General features: G+C 34.9%; 1 protein-coding gene across 1 annotated transcript; it reads right to left on the bottom strand.

Moving 5' to 3' along the window:
- Window positions 1–118: 118 nt before the first annotated feature.
- Window positions 119–15,493, bottom strand: LOC125657174 (uncharacterized). Its single transcript, XM_056144857.1, has 7 exons — window positions 15,431–15,493; window positions 10,110–10,163; window positions 9,550–9,642; window positions 8,717–8,770; window positions 8,248–8,334; window positions 8,079–8,126; window positions 119–474 (listed from the first exon to the last, which is right to left on the bottom strand). The coding sequence occupies exons 1-7, from the start codon at window positions 15,458–15,460 to the stop codon at window positions 394–396; spliced, it is 447 nt and encodes a 148-aa protein (XP_056000832.1). The 5' UTR covers window positions 15,461–15,493; the 3' UTR covers window positions 119–393.
- Window positions 15,494–16,660: the final 1,167 nt, after the last annotated feature.

The raw sequence follows: 16,660 nt of genomic DNA, 5'->3' as shown, positions 1-16,660 counted from the left end.
CACTTTTATTTTAAGTTTGTGAGTAAAATGTCCAGAGTTTACACATCGATAAATTCTTTAAAAAGAATGTTTGATTCTTATAATTCCGATTCTTTCTCTGTGTTATCAATTTCAAAACATTGAATAGTTTCCCCGCACTATATCATTTGTTTTCAGTCGCGTATGTATACATAGCGTTTTTGGATTTATTGATGTGTAAATTCTCATTAGCTTTACTTTTGTCCAATCAAAACAACTGTAATAAATAACATTGGAATTATAATATTATTCCACGCAAAAGTTAAACTCTGGAAAAAAGGCAATACCAAAGATACCTTGCACGTATCCATGTGTTATACGTGTATGAAAGACATGTGTCCATGAAAGAAATCATTCGATAGAACCCACTCAAAGCTAATAAACGTGAACAAATACCTTAGCCAGTTCCAGTGCCTCCTTACACTCCTCAATTGAGACCGTAACCTGAACTGTCATCTGTAAATTATCAATAAACTTTGTAAAAATCGAGGGATAGTATTTGAAGTATTCTGGAATATTCGTATTAATGTGAAGCATAAAGTAATTTATATCATCTCGGGAATTGTTTTTACCGGATTTTGTTTTGATCCCGTTCTACTTTAGTTTTAGGTTTGAATTGATTTGAGCACCTGACAGTTTATTTGATTTTCTAGACAGTAGAAAATCTTGATCCATTTCCTCCCCTTCATCCACTCCAAACAGCAAATTATGTTTTTAATTTGTTGAGTGTATTTTTCATTGTATATTATGTTAGTCCCATGGCATATTCTAGCCCCATCTTTTATTTTTAATCATATAAGGTGTACTTATTTTATGTAAACTTGTACTACGGGACTTTCGAGGTACGGATCCACTCTGACTTTTATCGCCCGTTGAACGTAATTTGTAGGATATGGGAAAGAAATAGCGCAAGCATTAGGCATTCCACATGGTAGCGTTTCAACAATCTTACGTGATGGTTTAGGTATGCGCAAGCTAACATCCCGTTGAGTCCCCAAATCCTTTACCGACGAGCAAATGGCACCCAGAGCATCAGTATACAGTGCTTTGTTGAAGCGTTTTAGGTCAAAAGATTATTTTCTTTTGCGTCTGGTGACTGTAGATGAGACTTGGGTTTATCATTATGAGCCAGAGAATAAAGCTCAGAGTCGTGAGTGGGTAGGGCCTGGGTCCCCGAGGCCAAAGAAGTTCAAGACACTACCATCTACTGGCAATGTGATTACCACAGTATTTTTGGGACGCAAAGGGCGTTAGTATGCTGGACGTTTTACCTAAGAGAAGTACAATAACTAGAGTGTACTATGCAAATTTGCTAGACCAGCTGAGAACCGCCATCCGTGAAAAACGCCGAGGTAGACTTTCTAAAGGTGTTTTGCCACAACAGGACAACGCGAGAGTCCACTCTTGCAAAGTTCCAATGGATGCTGTAGAGCGAAACGGGTATTAATTAATACTACATCCTGCCTATTCGCCTGACCTAGCTCCTAGCGACTTCTTCCTATTTCCAAACTTGAATCAAAGTACTGAAAGTACTGAAAAGCGCTAAGCTGACTTCATGAATTATGTATGTAATGTTAATGAGCAGGAACAACATTAAAAAAAGGTTTATGCGTTATTCTTTATTTTCGCATAACTAAGTAGTACATTTTCTGTAAGAAAATAGCAAATATGGATTGGAAGCAATGTCCTGAAACTTTTCAACACGTTGAAATATAAATTTTATATGATATTAAAACAATGGTCACTATGATAATTTTGATCCCACACTAAACTAAAACCCTGTCCTTGGATCATGAAATTTACAATTTTGGTAAAGGACACCTGTTCTTATTAAATATCTATAATCAGAATTTAGTATCAATAGCATTACCACCGCTGCGGTGGTCCAGAGGTAAAGTGTTCACTCTGTATGCGGGAGGTCGGGGTTCGAATCCCGGCCGCGACAGACCAAGTTCGTTAAACAGGTAGTAACAGTTCCAACACCAAACTCTCGGCATCAGGTGTGAATGTCACGGGTCCTCGGAGATGGCCTTTAAAACGGATGTCCCGTGTCACAGTAGGTGTGGCACGCTAAAGAACCCTCACTGTTCAATGGCCGTAAGCGCCGAGCATAGGCCTAAATTTGAAACCCTTCACCGGTCTTGGTGACGTCTCCATATGAATTAAAAATTATTGAGAAGAACGTTAAACAAGATACAATCAATCAATAGCATTTAAGGCTATGTTATTCAAATATTTGAAAAATGAACACTTTATACCCTGTTTAGCTCCCACCCATCTTCCCAAGGCAAGGGTTTCTGATCCACTCTGCTCCAGTCCCAGGATCATTAAATGCTCTACATGACTATGCATTTTTTTCTCTTACAGATGTGATGTTATAGAGAAGAACATTTTTAGTAGAAAATGTGAAAACAGTTGTAATGGTAGTTTTCGGTATAAAGTGTTCAATTGTTATTACGCAACTAACTTACTGTTCTGTTCCACTTAAATAGTGTATGAAATATTTTTAGAATACAACTGAAATGAAACAAATCAATAGTTTGATACATATATGTAAGTCACTTATAATAAAAAGGAACAAACAAACTGGACAAAAAAGAAAATTACACATAACCACATACACTAACAAATGCCACATGTCAAAACACACCAATAATGCAGGATTATGAAACGCTTTACATCCATTTCATAACCTTACCAGAAATCATTTAAATACACACATAAACATGCATCTGTATGACTTGTACAGGTACATTAAGGTTAATCGAACCTCGTGTGATGTCATAGGTTTTTGTAAAAATCTTTATCAAATTAAACTTTGCGCATGAAAGACATATATCTTCAGAGGAATTTTATTCACTGCATAAAATAAAAAAATTGGTAAACTATTGATATTGAAAAAGTGTATATTTTCTATAGATAATCATTTCTTTATAATCAAAAAAGTGTTGTCAAGGGCAATAACTCCTATGCTGGTATTTCTTCTACTGCATGTCTATTATGCATGATTTCCCTAATATCCACAATTAATTTATACATATTTATGAATTAACGGTTTTTTTTAGCTGTTGACATTTAAAATTTGTCATTTCAACAAGATTTTATCTATCTTAATTATTCTGTACAACGAAAATGTGTGATTTTCTGATGTTAACATATACTTTCGTATTTTTAAGTCTGACATCTTTAAAAATGTGGCAACATACACATTTTCTATGGTTTTTGTTTAAATTTAACTATATTGAATGGAAATTAATACAGTTTTTGCACTTTTAACCATAATTATTGATAAGTCACATGAGGATTGATCAACCTTAAACGCTGTACTCATCAACACTTCTTGTGTAAAAGCTCATATTCATATTGCAAAGGAGACTCATCCGTTTGTCTGAATGAGATATAATACACATTGCCATTGTTTTAATTTTATAAAACAGTTCTTTATATGAAAATGCTAATAACCTTAGCAAAAAAACCATAAGATTCGAAGCTTGTGTAGGAGTTCTAATATGAAAAAAACGTACCAGAAGTGACTCGCAATAAATATGCAAGATTTACAACATGTGAATATAGCTAAATGAGAATCCCAAACTAGGCACTGAAAAGTTACAAAAGTAATTTTCAAACGGCAATGTTCAAACCGCTGTTAGGAATAATGAAGAGGCATCTCATCATAAAACTAAATGCATCTTTTTTATATGAAAAGATCGTTCAGCGAAAACAAAATGTGGGGACAGGGAACAACGACAGTACATCCATGCCCCTCGCCCTTCTTCATCATTTGTACGTTCGGAAATACATGTAGCATATGCATGTCATTGTCAATTGTTTGTTTGAGGTACAAAGAAATTGAAAACACGATTACTTTTCGTTGTATGTAGCGTGCTGTGGACCGCAAACCATTTCACATTCATGCTTGACACAATGGCAATGTTTATCTAACACTTGTTCTAAACATATGTATTTCAGTATACAGCCCTCGTAAAATTCCACGCGGTGTTTTGAATACTTGAAACCGGGGTATTGTCTTCCATAATATAATATAATATAATGTTGTACCTTTTATCTTTTCCTTGCCCCAAGACTATTATTTTTAGTCTCATTTTTGAAACTAAATCACAAAATCAAATTTGTGTTTACGATGATTCTGAAGAATATCTTGGTCGTTTAGAATTAATTAAGTAAGCTTAAGCTACACCGTTGCATCCTCTAAATTTCTGCATGACCGACTTACATATATGATCGGGGAAGGTGTAAGCAGTTACGTAATATCGTCCTTCTGAGACACCGATCTCTGTCCTTCGCTGTCAAAGCATAATCGTGAACAAATTCTTTATCGTTCACAATGGACGCGGATCAGTTAATTTTTTACTGTGTTGCACACATTTTTGCTGCGTCGGACAAAACACACGTGGAAAACTCCCCTGACTCGTGCATAGCTTAATGACGTGGCTTCTAATTATAGATTGCACATTGCATATTGATTTTCCTGGCCTCTAAGCGCCATGCGAAGGTAACAATGCAAAGGCACCCTAGTTAAAACGGTTTCATATACATATTCTTATTCAATTTTAGATTTTGAATCACTTTAATTATTACAGACGCAGATTCAAATGGGAATTTTAACTGAAGAATGACCTGCATCTGTGTCTCACTTTCCCCAAGAATGAGGACAAAAATATCACCCTTTTTATACATATTTTATTCACTGTTCAACGAACTGTATTTCCGGGGGGGGGGGGGGGATATGCAACTGCAGATATGAATTTTATCTCCGTGCTAGATCGTTTGCAAAATTACGACTACTTTAAACACGACTTGTTGACTACAGCGATGCATAAATTCGCCTATAGGTGGCGATAAACCGGAAACATGATGACGAAAGCAAAATCCAACTGGCGGCAATAAGCGCTTAAGCTACGCTTAGCGCTTGAAAAGGATATCCGTGGACGTTATTTCCGGTCTGACGAAGAAGTCGTGACGGCAGTTGAAGAGTGCGGCAATGAAAACGACCCCGACTTTTTCAGTTCTGGGCTGATGACACTTTGAACACCGTTGGTCTAAGTGCATCACACTAGAGGGCAGTTACATCGAAAAAGAAGAGGTGGATGAAAGGTGAAAATAGCGAACAGTGATCAATTTCATAAATTCCATAAGTAATACAAAATAGATAGTTGGGCAAACACGGGCCCCTGGACAGAACTGAGATGGGAACAGGTGCCTAGGAGGAGTGAGCATCCCCTGTGGACCAATCACACCCGCCGTGAACCCTATATCTTAATCAGGTAAACGGAGTTATCCGTAGTCAAAATCAGTGTGCCACGAACGGTCTATCAATCGGTATGAAACACGTCAGACAGCATTTGACCGAATGATAGGTTTTATTGGCAAACTAGATCGTTATAACGACCATAGAATTTGCGAAATGCTGAATTTAAACGACTGTTGAAACCCCTGTACCATCAACTTGTTTGTCAGTAGATTGCCTCAATTCAAAAACTGACCATACGCAGAACAGGCTCTTGCGTATCGAATCAGTTGAGAGGTATAAACTCCATATGCAGGTGATAATGGAACTCGTACTACATAAATATGGAAAGTTGACGATAGAGAAGCTGAAATCATCCTGTATATTATAAAGTTGTGTTGTTAGTTTGCCGTTAATATCTACTTTCAATGAAATATCTAAGTATGAAGCAGAAGTGGACGGTTCCGCTGTGTTTTTTATTTCGAGCTCGCAGTGATATATCAAGTCGACATATGAATGAAAGTTATTATTGTTAATAGATAAAATGTCGTTGATATATCTAAATGTCGAATTGAAGGTCACAGCAAGAGATTTTTTCTTCTCACGTAGAAGTTTCGGAATAAATTCTGCTTCATATGAATATAAAAACAGGTCAGCTAAGAAAGGAGCATAATAAGTGTCCATGGGAATTCCGATATAATGTTTGAAGACCTGGCTCCGGGATCATAAAACTGTCTTAAAGTTAAGTCAAAATTTTGACTTTAAATTAAGATTTGAACTTACCTAAGATTGCTGACTTAAATGGATCACAAAACGAACTTAAGCAAATCTTAACTAAGATTGTCTTAGCTGAAAACTTTGTCTAGAATCTTAAATTGCTATGGCAATAGGAACTCTTTTGCATAGAGGTAACAAATAAATTACTTAAACATAGTCATTGTCTAGAACATCTAGTTTATGATCACTAATGGTGACGCAGGCACATGTATACATGTAGTAACACAACACAACAACACCCCCCCCCCCCTTTTATTAAAAAGAAACTTTTTCCGTTATTACATGTACATACAATGCTTGATGTATTGACCCCGTCGTCTCCCCCTTTTTAAAAGTAGTTGTAATGAATGAAAGTGGAAACGTAAGAGTGATTGAAGCGATACTTTTATTAAATTCAATGCCTTTATTTATTTTGGTCGACTGCGTGCGTAGCAAAGACGGATAACTAATTAATTTCAAATTCGGGCTCAAACTGCACAATATTCGTGTGCAAATGCATTCAAGTAGGCCTAATGATTGTTTTCTTCCTCCACATTGATGATTATGCCAGACGATGGACAACATATGAAAAAGAACTTGATACATTGTTAGAACGGATTAAACGTATAAGAGAAATATTAAAATCCCGCATTCGACATATTAAAACAAAAGTATACATGTACCATCTACCCTTCTGTGTTTAGTAAACCAGAAGTGATAAAAGAATTAGATAGGTTACATGAGAAATATGTTTTGGTTCCAGCTTACAAAGCTTGTAACAACATTGTCTTTGTTTGCAAGGCTCATTATTACAACTGTATATTAAAGGAACTTGGCATTAACTCCACTCTTGGTAATCGTTACTTATACTCCAACTGCCCTTTCGAAAGATGAAATTCTTCAAAACCATGCTTCAGGTTTAGGCACATTTGGTATCCCAGTCGGTGGGTCGAATGAATATGTACTTTAGATTCCTAAAGTACATAAAAACCCTTACAACGATACATAGCTGGATCCAGTAAGTGCTCTACCAAGCCCTATCTTTGCGCCTCACGAAAATAGTAATAGCTGTGAAGGAGAAACTTCAAACTTACTGTTCGACTACATATGCCAGAAGTGGTGTAAATCAAATGTGGATTCTAAAAAATTCTGAAGAACTTTTAGCTAACTTGAAATCGCAAAACTTTTTTCAGATCTATACACCTAAGTGGATTAAGTATAAGATGATCAATATCTAGGCACTGCAATGTTTCTTTATAATTAAAAAGTTTGGATGCAATAGTAGTATACTTGTAGGAAATACTGGGTGGAGACTTGAACTTGAAATAAGTTAGAATACACGACTGAACTTTTTTATCACGAAGAATGTTGCTTATGTTGACGGCATATATTCCTTTGTTTGTAAATTTGAGCTTAAGGAACTGGCGGCATGATTTAGAAGGAATATCAATAATCCAGTATGTTCAAAGCAGCAAGTTTAAACCACCATTGAAAACCCTTTGGGCGAATTAAAAATATTCTTACATGTTAAAGCCTTGAAAAGTTCATTTTGTATATATGTTAAAGGAGATTGGGTTGCGATGAGAATTTGAGCATATCGTCTTTTTTTAGGGAAACTGGAGATCACTGAGGGATTTCTGAGATATCGTGGTGATGGTTGGACATCATGTTGAAAAATCGTTAGAGAGACCTGACCAATTTTGCATCTCTCAGCGATCTTACAACTTTGTGTAAAGTGTGTTTTGTGTGTGCCCACTCACTGCAAACTCTGAACAATTTTGAATGAATGAAAATGAAGAAAATGAAGTTCCTTCATCTGCATGGCATTGCATAGATGTGTTACCAAGTAAGACAAATGAACAACAAGGACAAAGTCAAAAGGATGCTACCAAATCTGTTAACGTTAATGAAGGTGAATTTCAATATCTTTTCAATCACTGAAGAAAGCATCTGTAATTTTCTATTAAAACCATTACATTTCCATGAACACAAACAGGTACCCTCTCCAGTACACCCAGGCAAGAAAAATTTCAATCATAGTAACAACTGAACTTACAAGCAATTCTTCGTGCACCTTTCTCTTTTTCTCTAGTGCTTTCATTTTCTGACAAAAAAATATTGTGACAATGCGAACAATAATGAATACAAGTAACATAAGATATGAATATATGAAGGTTTTAGAAAAGACAGACTGTTCTATGTGGAAGTTATATTGGTAAGCTTACCGCCATTTCATCGAGTAGATGCTTTCGTACTCGGATATTTCCTGATAGCTGCCTCTTTATTGATGCAGCGATCAATTTTATGATTACCTACACATCAATATGTTGTAAACAAAATAAAACAGTCTTGATAAAAGGGGAAATATACATCATTCAAATTCGTCATTGTCTTTTCAAATATATTTCATAAGTTTACATGTAGATTTGAATGGATGTTTTAAACGTCAAGCATTTGATATTTCTCACATTGATTCTAGAAGGTAAGTTTTATTTAACTTCAATTTAAGGTCTGTACTCCACTGAAGGATGCAGATGCATGTATTTGTCAATGATTTTTTTTAAATAACATATTCTCGAATTGATGATTAATCAATCATAATGTAAGAATTTACAAAAATGTTAAATGCAATATGTACAGTGTAATACAGATCCCAAAGTCACAAAAAGATTAAATAACTCGTTTATATCGTACCTTTGCTCTCTTTTGTATTTCATCATCAGTTGGTGCAAACTCTGTCTGCCCCTGCTGTAGACGAATGTATTATATTGTATTATTATAAATATATCATCATGTGATTATTTGATTTTAGTCAAGTACTTTGACTATTTGATAAGAGAATTGTGTCATTCCATAATGCTTTGATAAACATTTCGGTTGCGCATCACTGAAGAGACATTATTTGTCGAAATGCGCATCTGGTGTATCAAAATTGGTACCGTATAAGTTTTACATACATGTACAAAGTAATTTAAGGAAGTTACATGTAGCTCCTCGGCTTTTGAGGACAATTGCGCAGGATGTTATAATTGTCTAGGTACGGGTTCAATACTTGTTTCAATGATTCAAACAAATTATGAATTTATTTCTTAAGCATATCCAGTTGAAGATTTGTACATGTCAATTCAAATTTTGGAAGGTTTTCGAAAAGACTATATTTCGTAGAATGAAGGGTTTTTAAACTCCAAATCTGTACGAATTTACCATTTCTGATTTATCCAAAGTATATACAGGAATCTCTGCAGCTGTTATGAGCAACCTATTTGACAATGAATGGTTGGCTAATTAACTGTAATTAATAGGAATTTCTTTCTCTTTTAACATCTTTTGTCGACATGAGTTGTAATGTAAAACTCTTTGGTCAGAACGTTAGATTTCAAAAGTTATTTTGCGTCATTTAGGATACCCCCTTTCTTGCTCACAAAAAAACTTTTAAGGTAGCTTTTAGAAAACTTGATGGATTAGCCCCTATTCTTGTTGAACTTTGAACTTTGAAGTTTCCAATCATAATATTAGTATCTACCTACCAACAGAATGTCTTTGATACTATTTCTGACTGCTTCTTTTATTTCTTTAGGGACCCTGTCCTCTTCTTTTAAGAAGCTCTTCAAAACCATTCCCTGCAATTTAAAACATGACAAGAAATACTAATGTTTAACGAACAAGAGAAACGCCTACCTAAACGGTCTCATAGTGTTGAGTTGGTAATTTAACATGAAAACCAGGAATAACATTGACAATGCCCCACATTAATGACGACTTTTTAAAGATTATTCACTGTCTGTTAATACTCAATGTATCTATTTATTCTTTTGTAATTTGTTACGGGTCCTGAGGTTCATTGACTAGACCATACAACTGTATATATACATGTATCAAATGCCATTCATAAAACCCCCATCAGTAATACTATAATCTGAAATATTGACAACGCGCGGTGGCGGACGAGAACAATTGTAAATAGTTTACCCGAGTGACTCCATTATTATATTCTTATATTATGTACACATGTGACTCAGTAAACGAAGAACTACCGGCATTTAGAACATGTTTTCAAACTGCTTGATGAAAGTAAAAGTTCACCAACCTCAAAAGTGGCCATCAAACAATTGTCATTCTCCTGGATGGCTTTGTATTTCCGCTAAATAAATGTTTAAAAATAATGATTTAGTATACATCAATACAGTTATCTTTACCTCAGCAGACTTGAGAATATATATATATATATAAAGAGAGAGACGCAGAGAGATGATAGTATATCAATGTATATAAGAAGATCGGTAGCACGGTCGAAATATTTCAACAAAGTGTTTAGAGTGTTATATATATATATATATATATATATATATATATATATATATATATATATATATAGTTATATATATATACACACAAAGCACTAGATTGTCAAATTTTCGGGACAAACGAAAAGAATTACATAATGTGGCATATCAACAGAGAATAATAACAAAAACTACATACATGTATAAATACATCTAGCACTACAACTACACTAATCTGCAAACGTATTTACAACGCAGACTACATGGGGTTTTTTATCTTTAGCAATCTTAAAGACAATCTGGTTGTTCGTGTCGTTGGTCATTTTAGTACTTTGTATAATTTTTTGTATTTGACCTTGTATCCATGTTGTGGATCCGACACTTTTAGGTATCGGGTGTTGTTGGAACTATATATATATATATATATATATATAATTGAAAACAAATATGACGTCGCAGCAGTGCAAGATCTTTCCTGCCTTTACACATGGGTAAAAGTCGATCTCACATTGGTGATAATGAGAAAGTCGGTTCTCAAAAGCTCTAATTAAAGATATTGATAATTTCAGCCTAATAAAAAATACTGCGTCATAAATATTCTGATCAGTCTAATAAAACATACTCAGATCAATTGAATCAAAGACACACAGCTAATTAACGATGTTCAGAGCACAATCTTTAAGTGAAGCTTGCGTAGCGCGCCCTCTGGTGAGAGAATGGCTCGGAGCAGTCTGATCCAAGATTCCCTGAACTACAGTGATCAGTGTAAAGAAAGATATTCTGATCAGTCTGATCCAAGATTCTCAAATCAGTGTAACAGTGTGTAATTGAAAATACTCGGCTTGCGTATCTCGAACATCAATCAACTTGAGTTTGAGATGTCCTTTTATTTGAGCAGTTAAAATTTCAGTAAAATAGGGTTCACTTAAAGATACGCTCATTTTGATAATTTTCATCTCATTCCTTTCCAATATTATTAAAATGATTTAAATGAATGATATTTATCAACTTTTATTAATTAATTGATTGATTGATTGTTTTTACGTTCCGTGAAAAAAAAAAAATCACTCATACTGAGACGTCACCAGCTGTAGGTGAAGTACTACAAAATATTATCTTCCGCTCTAACTAACTTCGAACAAATGATTAGCGAGCCCGATTCCATTCGATCTCAGGCGTATGGTGGGTGGATTTACTGGAATGTAATGTATATTTCATGAACATTTATTTTTAGATCTACTGTTCTCCCCATTGTATATCTTAAATCTTGAAAAAAATTTCGTGTCAATAAATACATAATGTAATTCTATTATTCATCTATTAAGACGGGGTTTTATTTTTCTTCAAGATTTTTAAAAATATGAATAATAAAGTTCTTCCTAATAAAAATTGATGCCTTGTAAAGCTTTGATAGCGAATGATGATCATGCGAATTATTAGTAGAACCCCCCCCCCCCCCCCACACACACACACACACACACATACACACGATGTTTGTGGGAAAATGTTTTGAGACACTCTAGCACCCCCACGATTGAAAAATATCAAACTGAGAAAAATTAAGGCAATGAATCGTGCCTATATCTATAATCCCAAATTATACAATATGCACACATATTTAATTGTACAAACAAATGTGTACGTCTATATCAATTATCCAATTAAAGCATGATGATACAGTTGATGTATGTAGATGTATCGTGTAGTTATTGACCTACATGCACATGAATATATATGATAACACTTGAAATTATAAAACAACTACTTTTTGTTCGAAAAGAGATGTAAAATATAGAAACATGTTTATGTTTTGTTTATGGAGTGATTAGAGTATCGTATCTGTATTGGATCAAGGAAACCACGAGTTTGTATATATTTTCATTTGTTTTGTATATTTGATATGGTTTGCACATCGTCGCGAGCCACGACTATTGTCTCCATTTACACTACCGGACTCAGTAACTATGGCTAGCGACGATGAAATATCCAAAAGACCCGTGATTCTCACTTCTAAATGCCGAGCGTTCAGCGAAGGAGTAAGACTACCTATGTTAACGTCTTGGGTTTAACGCGGCCATGGCACAAGCGGGGCTCGAACTCACGACCTCCTGTTTATGAGGCGAACGCTAGCTACCTCTGAGCTTCCGTTCATCAACTTTGAAATGATTGAATGTTTGTCAAAAAGTTACACGAGGAGCCATCTTATACAGCAGATTGAATTTTTGTCCAGGAAGCAAAAATTTGGGGATCGTAATTTGAAGCTTAGTTTTCCTTTTAGCGCTTACAAGTTTAGTCATTTCGAATTTCCAAACTTTCGGCTTGAGCATCACTGAAGAGACATTATTTGTCGAAATGCGCATCTGGTGCATCAAAATTGGTACCGTATAAGTTTTACATTATAATTGTTTTAAACTTGAAAATAGATGCGTATTTTTTTATTTTTATTATTTAGAGGAAATAACTTGAACGATTCATTTGCACACATTCTAATTGTTTGGAAAAAAAGAAGTAAGTAAGCTGCTAAGCTTTTGAGCACAATACAGGATGCTACATCTAAGTATTCACTGGTTCATTACTGATTCCATTGGTGCAAACATATTACACATCTATTACTGAACCCTATCCAGTTGAAAAAAATTTTGTCAATTCAAATTTTGAAAGGGTTTGGCAGGGACTATATTCTGTGGCGGAAGGATTGATTAATTAAAAAGTTCTAAATCTGCATGATATTACAGTTTCTGTTTCATCCAATATATCTTCTATTTTCATACTTCTATACGTGTGTTTCTGTTTTATAATACTTGAGACTTGGAACTTGTTCAAATGTTGTAATTTATTAATATGGTTGATATATTTTTCCAAACAGAACACCGATTCTTAAGAAAGTTTAAATTGATTTACTCAAAATCTTGTATAAAATTCAGTATTTTAGCCAATAATCTAAACATTTGATCTCTATTCCCCACTTTTTTAAAATTCCATTTTAAAATTTTAAGACAAAACATTGAAAATTATGTGAAATTTTAGAAATTGGCATTACTCTTAATGTCCTTTTAAAGGTCACTATTTATTTCCATTACTAGTTTTAAACTCTTTTTAACTGTAGTGTTAGAAGACATGTTTATGTATCTATTTTATATAATGATTGATTTGTGTTGCTTATGTTGTGTTGATACCAACAGATAAATCAAGTTTAATTGAATAAATCTTGTCATGATTAGAACACTGTATTTTTTTTATTGGGGGGTGGGGAATTGTTGTTTTCGTTGGGTTGTTTCTTTTTTAATATATCCTTTTCCTCTAGGCCTGATCAGTCACTTGTTTCAGTGAAAATGTTCATGTATTGTCTCGTATGTATCCATCAAATGATTGACTTGTGATGGCGTATGATCTATCAAATTTGGGATATCAAAATAATTTGTTGATAATCAAGAACCATGCAGCATGAATATTTCAGATTGAGAATTATACATTCCGTTTGTTAAGTTTGTAAAACCTTTATTTTGCATGCATTTATGTTTGGTGCATGTATCACATTGTGACTCTGAGGGAAAAGTTCAATTTAATTTGCTTAATCTGTAGAAAATGTTGTAATTTCATTCACACTTTCATTTTTACTTTGCTCAACGCCCTGATAACAGGAATTTATTCCATTTAATCAGTAAAGTTCTGTGAAATATAAATATCATTTTACATATATATCAGTGGTGGATTAGGGGGGGGCGCAGCTGGACCCTTACCCCCTAAAATTTTCAAATTTAAGGTAACTCGTGGTCTCTTGTTTAGAATAATATAAATGATGAAAGAAGCATGCCATAATTTTTTCCACTCTAGGAGAAATAAATGACAAAATCTTTTGATTTATTGAATTACATTTAAATGGGAGAACTGGGGGTTTGGTTTTTTTTTTTTTCAAAACCCTTGAAATTTGCGTTATTTTATTGATTTCACAAAACATTACAAAAAATGGTAGAAATGACTACATGGGAAACATTTTTCAAGCCAGCTATAAAATTGTAAAATCCAGGAGCTTCCGGGGCTTCGCCCCTGGGGCCCCACCAGGGCTTTGCCCTTGATCCACTGGGGGCCACAAGGCCCCACACCCCCTGTCTCATAAAGTTGCGCCCCTTAACTCCTTCTTCTCTAACCATTACACTGGAGGGATCTCAGAGAAAATCTTTTTTTTAAATTAGATTGCTCGCATAGCGAACTCTAACAAGAAGCCCAAAGGCCTTATTGGTTACCTGAGTATTAGTTAAAAGTATCACTAGTCCCAAGGGCTACGAAATCTAGAACAAATTTTCTGTTCTGAATATCTAAGCTAAGCGAGCTCTAAAAATTAGAACAGAAAATATTCACTTATAAGGGATTTTGATGTCGCGAAAAAAAAACCCATAATCTTAAACATAATATAATATTACCGGGGGGGGGGGGGTCAAATCAAATATTTGATTTTAAGGTAGCTCAAAACACTAAAGACTCGTTAAAAGGCCTCTTATTAAGTATGATTTCACCATACAAGCTCTCAATTATTTTATAACTATTGAATTTTTGGGGAATTTTCCGGGAAATTGATAAAAAAAAATGTTTTGTTTTGTTTGAAAAAAAGATATTCTAGAGTCCAAATTTCGTAAAAGTTTGTAAAATTCTATGTGAAATAAATCAAGTGATAATCAAAATGTTGAAAATTCCCATAAGGGATTATTTTTATTTAATGAACCATTCAAAATGATACCATGATTACAAAAATCCCACCATCCATTTATATGAAATATGATTGCTATGTATACATGTTTTTCATCCTATTGTACACCCTACAGACTTTTTTTCAATGTTTTTCGAACACCCTTATTCCATTGACAGAAGCCATCTCAGGCACGTATTGGGGGGGGGGGGGGGGGGGGTCGTGGGCCTGCCTTCTTCCTTCCTTATGTAAAATACTACTTCTAAAATCTTATCAGCAGAAGTGGGTTGGATCCCCAGGCAAATTTTGTATTGAGTGATACTCACTCCCCGATCCTCTAGAGAAATATCTCCGAATCAGCTCATATATTTGTACCTGTGCTCGCCCTAACGGTAGCACCCTCAGCATATAAATCTTTGTGACAAAACTTTGGTAAATTACCTCGTCTGATACCTGCAGCAACTCAGTCATCACTTCCTTGAATTTTTTCCTGATGTTCCGCCGAACTGTAATTGGATTCAATGACTGAAAGGAAAGCAAAACATCAGTGGAAAATGTCTACTATAATTGTGATATTAGCAAGGAAAATATTATAATACTTACATCATAAGCCATATTAAATCATAGACTAGAAAATAAGGCTACGCAGATTTCTATATTTGTAGATCTATGCTTCCTGTCAACGTCGCAATGAAACTCTATATTGTTACTTCAGACATTGTGACGTCATAGAATGTAGCGCCAGCTGTGGATTGTGACGTCATGATTGCTACTCCTAATCAACGCAAACTCCCTCGTCGTGGCCTATGTATGATGATTCAGATTGATTGTATAGGCCTATTGTTTATCGTCCCTCTCGAGAAATTTTCACTCATATGGAGACGTCACTATTGCCGGTGAAGGGCTGTGCTCGGCGCTTACGTCCTTTGAATAAGGAGTGGTCTTTATCGTACCACACCTGCTGTGACACGGGGCCTCGGTTTTTGCGATTTAATTCGACAAGCAAGGGAAACTGAGGACCTATTCTAACTCGAAGGTGCATTTGCGAAACACTGATCTATGACTATAACCTCATATAGTAGCAAAGTAATTATGGTAACCAAAGAAATTAAAGTTATAGTATTTTTTTTTACAAGGAATAGGCTACTCATGTGAAGTGTAGAAAGCCCTACAACTAATTATTCAAAGGTTATGGCCAAAGTTGAAATTTTTTTAAAAGTAGGTCGTAAGATGAAAAATTATGGTACCAAATACCAAATAGAATCAATAATTATGAAAATTTTATTCCATCTTACCTCAGGAAAGATCGATCACTGAACAATTTTCCGAGGGCGTGGCCTTGCACTTGATCAATTTAGAATAAATTCGACAGTCGCAATTCATGCGACACACACCTAGCACCTTGTAGGCCTACATGTACTAGGCCTATATACATGTATCTACTTGCACTATCTAGATCGATATGATAGCCGCAGTCCATTTTTAAAATCTCGTTTGCATTCAAAAAGGACTGTAATGTCACTGATTCTCAGCGCGCAGGGCTCAACAGACGGTGTTTTTCAGACATAACTAACAATACATGTGTCATGTTGCAGGAGTGGATCCAGGAATTATCAGAGAACATATCTATTTCTTTCAATCAAGGGCCCTCAAAGGGCACCATGAAAATGC

This window comes from Ostrea edulis, chromosome 7, assembly GCF_947568905.1.
Source record: "Ostrea edulis chromosome 7, xbOstEdul1.1, whole genome shotgun sequence".
Lineage (NCBI taxonomy): Eukaryota > Metazoa > Mollusca > Bivalvia > Ostreida > Ostreidae > Ostrea > Ostrea edulis.
The sequence above is the reverse complement of the archived record's forward strand: the minus strand, read 5'-3'. Positions and strand labels throughout refer to the sequence as shown.